At 42.9% G+C, this 16,765-nt stretch overlaps 1 protein-coding gene across 4 annotated transcripts in view; it reads left to right on the forward strand.

Moving 5' to 3' along the window:
• The window catches only part of micu3 (mitochondrial calcium uptake family member 3), a 129,013-nt gene that overhangs the window by 110,951 nt on the left and 1,297 nt on the right, over window positions 1-16,765 (forward strand). For all 4 annotated transcript variants that reach the window (XM_033029258.1, XM_033029267.1, XM_033029287.1 and 1 more), the window contains one exon: window positions 9,741-9,809. In XM_033029258.1, the coding sequence (XP_032885149.1) occupies window positions 9,741-9,809 (69 nt within the window). The remainder of the gene's footprint in view (window positions 1-9,740; window positions 9,810-16,765) is intronic.

Raw genomic sequence — 16,765 nt, forward strand, 5'->3', positions numbered from 1 at the left:
ACAGGAACAGAAATCTGACAGCTCATTGTAATATGGAAATGACAAAAGTAACTACAGAAAAATCCGATGTGATGTGGATTAATAAATAAAATGCTGGAAGAATTCAGCGGGTCAAGCAGCATCAGTGAAATTAACAAAATGATCAATGTTTTTGTTTGAAACCCAGCATCAGGATTGAGGGTATAGCGGGAAAATAGCCGTTGTATGAAAGTGAGAGGGAAAAATGAGACAGACCGATAGGATTAGAGGTGAGAATAATTTGCTAGCATTTGCATTTCTTGACCATGGTTCTGTTAACTGTGATGTTTCACTCAGACCATGGTTCTGTTAACTGTGATGTTTCATTCACAGCTTATAATTTCTGGAAATGGCCAACATTGCCAGCTAAAATGAGACCATAAAGAGGTTACAACATTTCTTACTTTTGTGATGTGTTGTAATGACCCTAATTATGATTGCAGTAATTTGTCAACATTTGTACTTATTAAAATTGTATTATGACATGTATGCAAGGTGGCATCTGTTGTCTTGGATGGTTGCAGGTTATTCAAAACCTATACAGAAATACAGCATGGAAAGATGCAAAAAGCGGGCCAGGCAACATCTAGGATTTGAGTATAGGAGCAGGGAGATTCTACTGCAGTTGTCCAGGGTCCTGGTGAGACCACACCTGGAGTATTGCGTACAGTTTTGGTCTCCTAATCTGAGGAAGGACATTCTTGCCATAGAGGGAGTACAGAGAAGGTTCACCAGACTGATTTCTGGGATGTCAGGACTTTCATATGAAGAAAGACTGGATAGACTCGGTTTGTACTCGCTAGAATTTAGAAGATTGAGAGGGGATCTTATAGAAACTTACAAGATTCTTAAGGGTACACAAAATTGCTGGGGAAACTCAGCAGGTGCAGCAGCATCTATGGAGCGAAGGAAATAGGCGACGTTTCGGGCCGAAACCCTTCTCCAGTCTGAAGAAGGGTTTCGGCGCGAAACGTCGCCTATTTCCTTCGCTCCATAGATGCTGCTGCACCCGCTGAGTTTCCCCAGCAATTTTGTGTACCTTCGATATTCCAGCATCTGCAGTTCCCTTTTGAACAAGATTCTTAAGGGGTTGGACAGGAAGATTGTTCCCGATGTTGGGGAAGTCCAGAACAAGGGGTCACAGTTTAAGGATAAGGGGGAAATCTTTTAGGATCTAGATGAGGAAAACATTTTTCACACAGAGAGTGGTGAATCTCTGGAACTCTCTGCCACAGAAGGTAGTTGAGGCCAGTTCATTGGCTATATTTATGAGGGAGTTAGATGTGGCCCTTGTGGCTAAAGGGATCAGGGGTATGGAGAGAAGGCAGGTACAGGATACTGAGTTGGTTGATCAGCCATGATCATATTGAATGGCGGTGCAGACTCGATGGGTCGAATGGCCTACTCCTGCACCTATTTTCTATATTTCTATGTTTCTATCTATGGAGAAAATGGATAGGTGATGTTTTGGGTTGGCACCCTTCTTCACACAGAAAGTAGTGGGGGGTGAGGGGTGCTGTCATTTTCAAGTTAAGTTGGTTTTGTATCTCTAAATCTCTTCTAGATCAGATATTGATGCTATCTTGTTTTGCATCTATTCATTGATGTAGTGAAATATATGTCAATATAGAAAATGTACGATTTTGGGGAACTTTGCTGCCATCTACTGGTTATCAGCATTATTGTTGAATAAAACAAATACAGGTGCACAACCTTTTATCCGAAGATCCAAATAACGAAAACCTCCAAATAGCGGACATTTTTTCGGTCCTTGAAGAAAGGTCCTTGAAAACGTTCACCGAGGGCGGCCCGCAGAGGTGACAGCGGAACCTCCGGTCGGTCCTCGAAGAAAGGGGAACTAAATCCCCATTCATAAAATAGAAGGTGAGGGTATATTGCGCGGGAGGGTTAATAATTGACAATATGCTGCTGCCTGCCCGCTGAGTTAAAAAGTTCCCACGGTAGACTCACGATACACAGTGTATCGTGAGTCTTGCGTGGGAACTTTTTAACTCAGCGGGCAGGCAGCAGCAGATTGTCGCTCCCTTAAGTTTCACCCCACCTACACCCCTCTGCTTCCTGGCCATGTGTGTGACCCCTTCCCTCCCCTCTCCAGCTCCCCGCCCATTGCACCGACGCGGGGGCTTTGCACTGTCTTCACGTCGGCGATACCAGCAGGTCAGTGCCAGTCACCGGAGACGTCAGGACCAACGGGACACCGACCCCCAGGCCCACTGCAAGTACGGAGATCCCAGAGACCCACAGCCAGCAGCAGTCCAGCCCCGTTCCAACTCCAGAGGAAAACTGCAAACTGGCCGGAGACGTCAGGACCACCAGAAGCCGTTCCCCGAGCTGCGCCCCCTCATCGGGACACTGACCCCCAGGCCCACTGCAAGCACGGAGATCCCAGAGACCCACAGCCAACAGCAGCCCAGCCCAGCCCCGCTCCAACTACAGAGGAACCTGGGTTGCGGATGACGGGGCGCAGTTCAGGGCGTCGTAGGGACCCATCGGGGAGCGGGTTCCTGTTGGTCCTGACGTCTCTGGCCACCTGCCATCCTCCGGGAACTGTACCGCCCTTGCAGGAAAGTGGGGTTGTTTGCAGTTGCAGAGGGAGGGGGCAAGGGCGGTACAGTTCCCAGTCTCAGCTCCAGTCCAGGGGGGTGGCCGGAGACGTCAGGACCAACGGGACAACCGACCCCCAGGCCCACTGCAAGCACGGAGATCCCAGAGACCCACAGCCAGCAGCAACTCCAGCCCAGCCCCGCTCCAACTCCAGAGGAACACGTAGGGGCAGAAGCTGATGGTGTGCAAGGTACGTCTTGTTCTTGGGGTGGCGGATGAGGGGGCGCAGCTCGGGCTGTGGGCAAACTGCCACTTGTCGCCGTAGCGGCCCATCGGGGAGCGGATTCCTCTGGAGTTGGAGGGGGGGGGGGGTATTGTGCTGTTTGATCGCCCCCTGCTATCCCAGGGACAGGGAGACACAGCGGCTTTTTAGACTGGTGGGCAATCACTTCCAAAGTTCTGCCCACACAGTCAGTACACCTCTCCTACACTGCATTTCATACAAACATTTATTCTGCAAGAAAAAACTACATTGTAGACTCAAACTCGAGACCGAGTAACTGCCGGGATCAAGGCGCAAACTCGCGACCTAGCTCGGGGATTCAAGAATCCCCGAGCTAGGCCGCCTAAGGGCATGTAGCCCCGCTAGGGTGACATGAGTGCGAGAGGTGATTCAATGCTGCGGGCACATTTACAAATTCAGGAATTCATTCAACACACTGCATTTCATACAGACATTTATTCTGCAAGAAAAAACGACATTGAAGACTCAAACTCGCGACCGAGTAACGGCCGGGATCAAGGCGCAAACTCGCGACCTTGCGGATATGAGCCGAGCACTCTACCACTGAGCCAGCCATTAAAATCTACGCTAAAAAATTTCCATTCCGAAGGCCGACAAATTCTGAATTATGAAAAGTGTCTGCTCCCAAGGCTTTCGGATAAAAGGTTGTGCACCTGTAGTTATAAATTGTTAGATTCAAGATTCAAGAGGGTTTACTGTCATGTGTCCCAGATAGGACAATGAAATTCTTGCTTTGCTTCAGCACAACAGAATATAGTAGTCATAAATAAATACAGAACAGATCAGTGTGACTATATACTATTGAATATATATATATATATATATATATATATATATATATATAATCAGATAAAGTGCAATGGGCTATTAATGTTCAGAGTTTTGTTTGAGTTGAGTTTAATAGCCTGATGGCTGTGGGGAAGTAGCTATTCCTGAACCTGGATGTTGCAGATTTCAGGCTCCTGCGCCTTCTACCTGAAGGCAGTGGAGAGATGAGTGTGTGCCCAGGATGGTGTGGATCCTTGATGATGCTGCCAGCCTTTTTGAGGCAGCGACTGCGATAGATCCCCTCGATGGTAGGGAGGTCAGAGCGGATGATGGACTGGGCAATGTTTACAACTTTTTTGCAGTCTTTTCCGCTCCTGGGCGCTCAAGTTGCCGAACCAAGCCACGATGCAACCGATCAGCATGCTCTCTACTGTGCACCTGTAGAAGTTCGAGAGAGTCTTCCTTGACATACCAACTCTCCGTAATCTTCTCAGGAAGTAGAGGCGCTTCCTCTATGTGTGCAAGCATGTCCATTGCTTACCTGGAAGTCATATTTATAAACCTTAAAACTGAACCATTCAATGCATTCAAGACTGAGATGGACATATTTTTTGGCCTATTGGGAAGTTTATAATTATGGAGATCTGGTCAGCCATGGTCTCATTGAAACGAGGAGCAGGCTCAAGGATTCGATACGGCATATCCTTCAAAATAATAATTTATTCTAATGCAAATGAGGCCCAGGAATCGCTTTATGCTCCACTTTGGGACAAGCAAGTGAGTGGTCTGTGAGATGAATTGTGCATTAAGGCAAAGGGTGAGGAGGTAGTAGTGCCAGGTACACTCTTAATTTTGACCACACATATCCCTCTTAGTTAAAATGTTGAGGTTCAAAGGTTGAGGAGAACTTGACCATATATTCTTTCATTGTAGTACTGAGGAAAATGTGATTTGTGCAGGGCTGCCAACTCTCACGCATTGAGAGTCACGCATTTGACAACATTCTCAGGCTGATCACAAATTTCGCACCCTCAAAAATCTGCAGGTGCTGGAATGTTCAAAATAAAGCAAAAATTGTTTTAGAGGTGAGTAAAAACCACGAGGAGAATATATAAGTGGATTGCATAGTCTTTTTCCAGGGATATGTGTTTAAAGAACTAGAGGGCATTGGTTTAAAGCAGGGCTGTCAAACTACCGGCCCGCGGGATGATTTTGGGGGAAAAAATGTAGTTTAGTTTCTCCCGTGCAGATGGTGTGATAGGTGAGACACGGTGGCACCCTCACACCTTCCAGCCTCACCTCCGCGGCTCTGTCCATCGGCCGCTTTGTCCATACCCCATGACGTTTTAACACCGGCCAGGAGCGGGCCTGGTGAGTGGGGGCGTCGGTGCCGCCTCCGGAGCCGCGGGGATGAATCTCGGGCTGAGGCTCCGCTCCGATGCCTGACCGGGTCACTGACCCTCACCTCCCCTGGACCCCAGTTGGACATAGAGCACCTGGGCCGGGCCGGGACGGGGGGGGGGGGAGGGGAATGCTCCCTGGGCATCGCCAAGTCTCCGCTCGCTCCGGATGTTGTCTCCGCTTCACAGACACACACACACACTGGCGCACACAAGGTTTAAAGGGATATGGGCCAAATGCGGATAAATGGGACTAGTTTAGATGGGTCGTCTTGATCTGCATGAACAAGTTGGGATGAAGGTCCTGTTTCCACATTGTAGAAAGTGCTCTGGAGAGGATCCAGGGCTGGAATTTTTTTTTCACTTTGAAGAAAGATTTGATAACTTGGATTGTATTCTCTGCAGCAACGGAGGTAAAGAAAATACTTAGTTGAGGTGAATAATATTATGAGAATAGGTTCCTTTTCAGAATGGCAGGCAGTGACTAGTGGGGTGCCGCAAGGCTCGGTGCTGGGACCCCAGTTATTTACAATTTATATTAACTATTTTGACGAGGGAATTAAATGTGACATCTCCAAGTTTGCGGATGGCACAAATCTGGGTGGCAATGTGAGCTGCAATGAGGATGCTATGAGGCTGCAGGGTGACTTGGATAGGTTGGGTGAGTTGGCAGATTCATGGCAGAAGCAGTATAATATGGATAAATGTGAGGTTATCCACTTTGGTGACAAGAACAGGAAGGAAGATTATAATCTGAATTATGTCAGATTAGGAAAAGAGGAGGTGCAACGAGACATAGGTGTGCTTGTACATCAGTCACTGAAAGTAAGCATGCAGGTACAGCAGCAGTGAAGAAAGCTAATGGCATGTTGGTCTTCATTGCAAGAGGATTTGAGTTTAGGAACAAGGAGGTTCCACTGCAGTTGTACAGGACCCTGGTGCAACCGCACCTGGAGTATTGTGTGCCATTTTGGTCTCCTAATTTGAGGAAGGACATTATTGCTCTTGAGGGAGTGCAAGGTAGGTTCACCAGGTTAATTCCTGGGATGGTGGGACTGACATATGATGAAAAAATGGGTCAACTGGGCTTGTAATCACTGTAATTTAGGATGAGAGGGGATCTTATAGAAACATATAAAATTCTTAAAGGATTGGGCAGGCTAGCTGCAGGAAAAATGTTCCCGATGTTGGAGAAGTCCAGAACCAGGGGGTCACAGTTTAAGAATAAGGGGTAGGCCATTTAGGACTGAGATGAAAAACTTCTTCACCCAGAGAATTGTGAATCTGTGTTTTCTGCCACAGAAGGCAGTGGATGCCAATCCACTGGATGTTTTCAAGAGAGAGTTAGATTTAGCTCTTAGGGCTAAAGGAATCAAGTGATATGGGGGAAAAGCAGGAACGAGGTGCTGATTTTAGATGATCAGCCATGATCACATTGAATGGCAGTGCTGGATCATAGCACCGAATGGCCTACTCCTACACCTATTTTTCCATGTTTCTAACTTGAAAGCTGCAAATTTCACTTGTCATCAGCAATTTACCATTGAATGTACAACACAGTAGATATGCAGCCAACATATTACTCTCCTCACAGTTACAATAATTTTAATTAACTGACAATTGCAGGTTGGAGCAAATAATTTGTGATTGCAAAATGCCAGTTTAAACTACTGAAAACTTCCCACCCATCCTAAATAATAAAATATAATGCCTGTCCTTCATTTGATAGCCTGTCAGCTAAACTGCTCACAGCAATTTGTCATGTTCCTCAGAAGGGCCCTGTAGCATTTCACACAGTTAGTTAAATTTCAGGGAATACTAATCTATCTTCAAATTAGATGGTTATTTTGCATAGAGTGATGTCTCTCAAACTGCAAAGTAACTAAAGACAGGTTTATTCGTTTTTTGTGGTGTTGGTTGAAGAAAGAATGTGTTCCAGATCTTCTTGCACATATGACTATTTGGACCTTAAATAGCTGACGTGGAAGTCTATTATGATTACATGGTTGAAAGGCAAAGTAAAAATTGGGGATGCTGGAAATTAAAAAATGCAAAAAATATTGAATGTCAGCATCGCTGGACAGAGAAATAGAGCTAATATTTTGTTGAAAATGTTTCATCTGAATCCATTTTATGCTCTGATTCCCACAGTAAGAAGGATTGGCCTGAGCTCCACATCTAAAGAGACAATAGGTGCAGGAGTAGGCCATTCGGCCCTTCGAGCCAGCAACGCCATACAACGTGGCTGATCATTCCCAATCAGTACCTTCAGTAAAACTTGTGAAAAAGTTACCCACAGCTTAATAATTTTTTTTTCATTTGATACCTTAGCTACACAAGTAGTTAAAAATCCTCTATGATATAAACCAATAGTATGCATGCAGCACATTGTAATGGAAACTCCACAAGTTATAAAATGATCAGGTAGAATCTGTAATTTGTAAGCACCACTGGGAATACAATGAAAATGCTCAACACTTTTCTAGTTTGTTCAGTAACTAGTTCATGTGCATCTAAAAATTTGTAATGTAATGAAATAAATTATTCAGAGTATTGTAGAGGCACCAAACGTCGTGAATAAACGGTTTCTTTATTCTGGCATTATAGGTTAGTCTTCTAACATAAAGTAATTGTTGCTGCTGCGAGGCTGTTGCCTCGTGGGCTCGAGCTGGGCTCTTGCTGAGGTGGCAGGACACTCACGCGAAGAGAGAGGAAGAGAGAGAGAGGGAAGGTTGACCCGGGATTCGTTATATGTACTAAAGCACACCCCTATACCCCGTGACAACTCCTTCCCGCCATTGCCCAGTCACGTGACCCTACCCCCGACTGCCGAGGGTTCGTGTAGCAAGTGGCCTAACCACCGGGTGCCGCCACAGGATAACATTAAAACAGTACAGCACAGGGCAGGCTCTTCGGCCCACAATGTTGAACATGCTGCCAAGTTAAACTAATCTCCTCTGTCTGCACATTATCCATATCATTCCCTGCATATCCTTGTGACTATCCAAAAATCTCTTAAATTATTATCATATCCACCTACATCACCATCCCTGGCAGAGCATTCCAGGCATTCACCACCCTCTGTTTATGTAAATAAAAATACCTGCTTACACAACTCCCGTTTTCTCCGTCATCTTCAAAGATACGCCCTGTAATCTTTGACATGTCCACCCTGGGGAAAAATGGTTCTGACTACCTGTCTGTCTGACTGTTAGACATTTTGAAATACTTTTGAAAACTTTCCCTTGAACAAGCCTATCTTATTGTATGGCATTTTACTCTCTTACATTTTCACTGAAAATCAGACGGCAACTTCTGTCAGCCTGACATACACAATTAATTGCAAAAACCAGGAAGCTACCAACCAGTATGCATGGCCTGCCATATGTTTATCTCAATTAATGCCTGTCCCAGAGACTTAAGGGCCTGTCGCACTTGGCCGTCATTTGCGCGCCATTTACGCGACCTGGTAGCGTGTGGGTAGCGAAGGACAGGCGCATGGAGTGCTGTGGAGGAGTGTGGAGTGTCGCACGGTATCGCGCAGCGCGCCAGGTTTTCGTGTTGCACGAAATCTTCGTGCGCCACCGGCCTGTCGCGCAAATGACGGCCAAATGGGACACCCTGTCGCGGCACAACGTCTCACCTCCAACAGCAGCAGAAGCAGGCAAGCGATCGCCGAGCTCGGCCTGGGGCTCACGGCTGTTGATAGACACAAAATGGAGATAGACACAAAATGCAGACTGAAGAAGAGTCTCGAACCGAAACATCATCCATTCCTTCTCTCCAGGGATGCTGCCGGTCCCGCTGAGTTACTCCTGCATTTTGTGTCTATCTTCAAATGACGTCGTGCCCTCCAGACGGCTGTGCGGACACATGATGACGCGCTAGACACTCACTATCAGCCTGTCGCGTAAATGACGGCCAAGTGGGAGAGGCCCTTTAACATTCAAACTTATAAAAGGTGAGAAGTGGTGTTACTTCATCACCAGACACACTGATTTACTGGTCCTGCACACAGACTCCCTGCAGCAAGCAATGTTGTAATAGTTTCTTAACCTCAGAAATGGCAGAGATCCTGAGAAAGAATGAATGGCAATTGCACAATCTGAGAAAATACATAAGGTATTACATACAATACATACGCACAATGCATAAGGAAATAATTTTTTTGTTTTAAATTCAAGTATTTGTAAAGTTCTTTAATGGGTGATTTAATAACAATGAAATTCAAACATTATAATTGTATAATTGATACTGTTACATTTGTGAAGTTTCCAAAGTGTAGTATTGTATTTACAATGCAAAAACAAATCATGGTTCCAGGAAATCTGAAATAAAAATGTTAAATACTGTTAATACCCAGGCCATACAACATCTATGTAAAGAGAAACATTTTCATTGCAATTATTTTATAAAGCATAGTAAGTAAACTGAGTGATTTACATTCTGTCTTGATTTGAAATAATGATATAAAACTCAATTCTATCAGTCAGCAAAGTAAAATTATAAAATGCTGCATTAATTTCCAAGCTTGCAGATCATTACTAGACTAATATTTGCTACTAGAACATTGCCTTAGCTAAAACGTATCTAACAATTTAGACATTTTAAAGTTCTTTAAAGCCATAAGCTAAAAAATATTTAATATTACCATCTCTTCGTTTTTCTTGCCTTTCATCCAACAGGGCTACAAATCTTCACAAGGATACCCCAGTTTTAAAGTCTGCCTAAAAAAAGAGTTTGTCCGCAGATAAGTATGTAGAATTTATCTTTTTTTTTCTTAAAGGAATATTTATTAAAAAAGTAGTGATTTCCTTTAGACTTTATTAGTTAAAATATAATTCCATTCTGTCTTTTTAATTAAAAGTTTATGACTACAATTGTCTTGAGCAATCTCTCAATGGGAGATGCTCTTTAATTTGATGGAATATATGTTGGTTTAGATAAGATTTTTCAAATTGTGGCAAGTAGCTGCATTTAATCTGAGATGCAGATGGTTCAAGAGTTGAAAGTTTTTTTATTGTCTTATGTCCCAGGTAGTACATTGAAATTCTTACTTGCAGCAGCACAACAGAATATGTAAACATAGTACACTGCAATCTTCAGACTTGCAATAACAGACTTGTAATAAATGAGAGAAAAAAGTTCAGCGTGTGTATACACACACACATGCACACATACACATAAAAAACAAACAAACAATAATAGTGCAATAATAACAACAATAGTTTATGTAGTTCAGAGCTTATTTTAGATTGTAGTGTTTAATCGGCTAATGGCTGCAGGGAAGAAGCTGTTCCTGAACCTGGACGTTACAATTTTCACCTCCTGTACCTTCTTCTCGATGGCAGGGGTGAAATGAGTGTGTGGCCAGGATGGTGTGGGTCTCTGATGATGCTGGCTGCCTTTTTGAGGCAGCGACTGCATTAAATCCCTTCGATGGTGGGGAGGTCAGAACCAGTGATGGACTGGGCAATATTCACAACTTTTTGCAGTCTTCACTCCTGGGCATTCAAGTTGCCAACCCAGGCCGTGATGCAACCAGTCAACATGCTCTGTAGAAGTTGAAGCAAATCCTCTCTGACATACCGCATCTCGTAATCATCTCAGGAAGTAAATGCGTTAATGTACTTTCTTTATAATTGCATCAGTGTGCTGGGTCCAGGAAAGATCTTCAGAACTATGCATGCCCAAGAATTTGAAGCTTTTAACTTTCTCCACCATTGTCCTATTGATATAGGCAGGTTTATGGATCCACATCCTTCCTCTTCCAAAGTCCACAATCAGTTCCTTGGTCTTACTGACATTGAGCGCCAGCTTGGTGTGCTGGCACCATTTGGTAGAAACATAGAAACATAGAAAATAGGTGCAGGAGTAGGCCATTCGGCCCTTCGAGCCTGCACCGCCATTCAATATGATCATGGCTGATCATCCAACTCGGTATCCTGTACCTGCCTTCTCTCCATACCCCCTGATCCCTTTAGCCACAAGGGCCACATCTAACTCCCTCTTAAATATAGCCAATGAACTGGCCTCAACTACCTTCTGTGGCAGAGAATTCCAGAGATTCACCACTCTCTGTGTGAAAAATGTTTTCCTCATCTCGGTCCTAAAAGATTTCGCCCTTATCCTTAAACTGTGACCCCTTGTTCTGGACTTCCCCAACATCGGGAACAATCTTCCTGCATCTAGCCTGTCCAACCCCTTAAGAATTTTGTACGTTTCTATAAGATCCCCCCTCAATCTTCTAAATTCTAGCGAGTACAAACCGAGTCTATCCAGTCTTTCTTCATATGAAAGTCCTGACATCCCAGGAATCAGTCTGGTGAACCTTCTCTGTATTCCCTCTATGGCAAGAATGTCTTTCCTCAGATTAGGAGACCAAAACTATATGCAATACTCCAAGTGTGGTCTCACCAAGACCCTGTACAACTGCAGTAGAACCTCCCTGCTCCTATACTCAAATCCTTTTGCTATGAATGCTAACATATCATTCGCCTTCTTCACTGCCTGCTGCACCTGCATGCCTACTTTTAATGACTGGTGTACCATGACACCCAGGTCTCGTTGCATCTCCCCTTTTCCTAATCGGCCACCATTCAGATAATAGTCTACTTTCCTGTTTTTGCCACCAAAGTGGATAACCTCACATTTATCCACATTATACTGCATCTGCCATGCATTTGCCCACTCACCCAGCCTATCCAAGTCACCTTGCAGCCTCAGAGCATCCTCCTCACAGCTAACACTGCCCCCCAGCTTCGTGTCATCCGCAAACTTGGAGATGTTGCATTCAATTGCCTCGTCCAGATCATTAATATATATCGTAAATAGCTGGGGTCCTAGTACTGAGCCTTGCGGTACCCAACTAGTCACTGCCTTCCATTGTGAAAAGGACCCGTTTACTCCTACTCTTTGCTTCCTGTTTGCTAGCCAGTTCTCTATCCACATCAATACTGAACCCCCAATACCGTGTGCTTTAAGTTTGTATACTAATCTCTTATGTGGGACCTTGTCGAAAGCCTTCTGAAAGTCCAGATATAAAACATCCACTGGTTCTCCCTTATCCACTCTACTAGTTACATCCTCGAAAAATTCTATAAGATTCGTCAGACATGATTTACCTTTCATAAATCCATGCTGACTTTGTCCAATGATTTCACCACTTTCCAAATGTGCTGCTATCCCATCTTTAATAACTGATTCTAGCAGTTTCCCCACTACCGACGTTAGTACTGGTCTGTAATTCCCCGTTTCTCTCTCCCTCCCTTTTTAAAAAGTGGGGTTACATTAGCTACCCTCCAATCCTCAGGAACTACTCCAGAATCTAAAGAGTTTTGAAAAATTATCACTAATGCATCCACTATTTCTGGGGCTACTTCCTTAAGTACTCTGGGATGCAGCCTATCTGGCCCTGGGGATTTATCGGCCTTTAATCCATTCAATTTACCTAACACCACTTCCCGGCTAACCTGGATTTCACTCAGTTCCTCCATCTCATTTGACCTCCGGTCCCCTGCTATGTCCGGCAGATTATTTATGTCTTTCTTGGTCAGTCGATCGACCTCACTTCTACACTTTGACTCATCACCATCACTATCACACAATAGTCGCATTCCAAAGGAACCTTATGTTATAGAAAACCACATTAGATAAATAACTGTGTTAATGGGGGAAAAGAGTTTTAGGTCTTTAGAATTTCAGACTTGCAATAATCGTTTTTCTTGCAGGATTTACGACAATAAAGATCTTTCTATTAGAGTCATAGAGTGATACAGTGTGGAAACAGGCCCTTCAGCCCAACTTGCCCACACTGGCCAACATGTCCCATCTACACTAGTCCCACCTGCCTGCGCTTGGTCCATATCCCTCCAAACCTGTTTCTTAAACGTTGGGATAGTCCCAGCCTCAACTACCTCCTCTGGCAGCTTGTTCTATACAGCCACCACCCTTTGTGTGAAAAAGTTACCCCTCAGTTTCCTATTAAATCATTTTCCCCTTGAACCTATGTTCCTCGATTCCCCTACTCTGGGCAAGAGACTCTGCATCTACCCGATCTATTCCTCTCATTTTATACACAAAGCTTTTATATAAATTAGCTTTAAGCTTATTTTTGTCACTACGTTGAAAATATTAAAGGCTGTATGTTTCATTGATTAATAAATTAATATCCCACGTGTCAATAGATGTGCTTGCTTGTCGATTTCAATGGTCATCTACGGTGAGACTGACAGTCTGTGTTCTTGAGAGACAATTATGTCTAATTGCTGCAGGGAGGTTATACAGATTTTTTTTTCCCTGGACTTTTATTTTGCCAGACAGCTTGTCAATTTCCAAAGTATCTTTTAAGTAGCTCTCTAGTTCCTAATCAAAATCGCATTATAACTAATTCAACCCAAGAAATGAAAATAATTTTCCATAATTCAGCAATCACTTTGAATCTAATTTGTGGTATGGAAACACCTGTTATAGCAGAACTACCTTTATTTCCCTATTTGGAAATAAACAATCAATATTCTAGCTAAAAAAGAACAAAAGTTCAACGTTCGAAGAAGGGTCCCACGCTGAAACATCACTTGTCCATGTTCCCCAGAGATGCTGCTTGACCCGCTGAGTTACTCCAGCACCTTGTGTCCTTTTTTGTAAATCAGCATTTGCAGATCCTTATTTCTAATATTTTAGTTACATAATTATAAATAAACTAATTGTAAGATTGCTGATATCACACAGTAATTTTACAATTATTTTATCCATTATTATGAAGTGTTTTGGAAACCTAAATATCAGGCAACGTAACTCAAACATTGATTGTTTAATTCCAAACAGGAAAATACAGTTAGTTTTAATTCACCTAGAACAGGACCAAAATTGCACACATTTTCAAATTATTTTCCTTGAGTTTTTGCTCAAAGGATTTGTGTATCAACAAGCACAAAGACTACAATGAATCTGTGCAATTGGATGATATGTGCTTCTACCTGCTGGTGGAACAGAATATACATTGGCAGAAAGATGTAACTCTGTCAGGTTGTCACTTGACTAGTCTATGGGATGGCTCTCCCAATTTTTCAAGAAATCCCCAGATGCTAGTGAGGATGACTGCAGGGACTAAGCTACATATACTTTTGTCTTGTCTCAAACCAGAGCCTAGGTTACTTCTTAATATAATATTATGGTGATTTTAGAAACCGTAAGAGTAACCAATGTGATAAATGTGAGGTGCTACACCTTGGCAGGACAAATCAAAATAGGACGTACATGGTAAATGGTAGGGAATTGAAGAATGCAGTTGAACAGAGGGATCTGGGAATAACCGTGCGTAGTTCCTTGAAGGTGGAATCTCATATAGATAGGGTGGTAAAAAAAGCTTTTGGTATGCTAGCCTTTATAAATCAGAGCATTGAGTATAGAAGCTGGGATGTAATGTTAAAATTGTACAAGGCATTGGTGAGACCAAATCTGGATTATGGTGTACAATTTTGGTCGCCCAATTATAGGAAGGATGTCAACAAAATAGAGAGAGTACAGAGGAGATTTACTAGAATGTTGCCTGGGTTTCAACAATTAAGTTACAGAGAAAGGTTGAATAAGTTAGGCCTTTATTCTCTGGAGCGCAGAAGGTTAAGGGGGACTTGAAAATGATGAGAGGGATAGACAGAGTTGATGTGGACAAGCTTTTCCCTTTGAGAATAGGGAAGATTCAAACAAGAGGACATGACTTCAGAATTAAGGGACAGAAGTTTAGGGGTAACATGAGGGGGAACTTCTTTACTCAGAGAGTGGTAGCGGTGTGGAATGAGCTTCCAGTGGAAGTGGTGGAGGCAGGTTCGTTGGTATCATTTAAAAATAAATTGGATAGGCATATGGATGAGAAGGGAATGGAGGGTTATGGTATGAGTGCAGGCAGGTGGGACTAAGGGAAAATAATTGTTCGGCACGGACTTGTAGGGCCGATATGGCCTGTTTCCGTGCTGTAATTGTTATATGGTTATATGGTTAACCAGATTCTTGTAGGTCTAGAGTAGCGTGTAGACCTGATCAGGAAAGAATTCAGGATTACTTATGGGATCTTAAAAAAAACTGCTGTTTTTTGACAGATATTTTATAGTGTGGTTACCATTACTGAAACTTGCTTTTATTTTATTTGCATGCTAGCAAATTGCATTTCGTTTAATGCAGCTGATTAATTTATCATGAAAAAAAAATTTTGGTCAAGCTTTTGATATCAATAACTATTTTAAATTATATATTTATTTTTAATTCTGGATGTGGCAGTACAATTGGCAATTTTTAAAAGTCAATCTTTAGGAAAAAAATATACATTTAAAATCTTCCAAAATATGTACATTAATCTCTACAAACTGAACCTGTGGATGATTATTAATTTTTCTTTAACATTATATATTCTTTAATTATTCATGGGTGGAGGGGCAGGTAGGGTGGAGGAACCAGGGAGTTTGCAGAAGGACTAGATAGGTTGGAAGAGTGGGCAAAGAAGTGGCAGATGGAATACATTGTAGCAAATTATGCAGTCATGCAATTTGGCAGTAGAAATAAAGGTGTAGACTATTTTCTAAATGGGGAGAGAATTCAGTAATCGTAGATGCAAAGGGACTTGGGAGTGCTGGAGCAAGATTCCCAAAAGGTTAATTTGCAGGTCAAATTGGTAGTAAGGAAGACAAATGCAATGTCAGCATTCATTTCGAGAGGACTAGAATATGCAAAGATGTAATGCCGAGGGCTTATAAATAGGGCGCTGGTAAGACTGCATTTGGAGTATTGTGAATAGTTTTGTGCTCCTATATCTGAGGAGGGATTTGTTGGCTTTGGAGAGGGTCCAAAGAAGGTTTACGAGAATGATCTTGGGGATGATTGTGTTAACATACAGTATGATGAGTGTTTGATAGGTCTGGGCCTGTACTCGCTGTAGTTTAGAAGGATGAAGCGGGATCTTATTGAAACTTACCGAATACTGAAAGGTCTGGATAGAGTGGATGTTGAGAGGATGTTTCCACTGGTAAGAGAGTCTAGGACCAGAGGGCGCAGCTTCAGAACAAAAGAATGTACCTTTAGAAAGGAGGTAAGGAGGAATTTCTTTAGCTGGAGGGTGGTGAATCTGTGGAATTTATTGCCACAGACGGCTGTGGAGGCAGTCTTTGGGTATTTTTCAAGCGCAGATTGATAGTTTCTTGATTAGAAAGAGTATCAAAGGTTACAGGGAGAAGACAGGAGAATGGGGTTGAAAGGGAACGATAGATCAGTCATGATTGAACAGTGGAGTCGACTCGATGGCCTGAATGGCCTAATTCTGCTCCTATAACCTAAGAACTTGTGAACACTTGTGTTTCTCAAAGACACAATTTGAACTTGTACGGCATCTTTAGCAGCGTATTGTCAGTGAGGGATTTCATGTGTCATTATTAAACAAAATTTGACACAAGATATTAGAACGGTCCTAAAAATTGGTCTCAAGAACTAAGTGTGAAGGGAAAATGGAGGGAACAAAGGAATCCATTGTGTAAAACCTGACAACAAAAGGAACAATGGTGGAGCAATAGGAATTGAGAATAAAGCTAGAATTGTGGGAACACAGAGATCTCAAAGTGCTGAAGCGTTGGTGGAGATGAAATAGATAAGATGAGTAGTGGATTTTGAATGTGGAAGAATATTTTTTAAATGTTGTGTTGCCAGGTTCGAAGGTTACCAAAGC

The sequence above is a fragment of the Amblyraja radiata genome, chromosome 1, assembly GCF_010909765.2.
Source record: "Amblyraja radiata isolate CabotCenter1 chromosome 1, sAmbRad1.1.pri, whole genome shotgun sequence".
Taxonomy (NCBI): Eukaryota; Metazoa; Chordata; class Chondrichthyes; order Rajiformes; family Rajidae; genus Amblyraja; species Amblyraja radiata.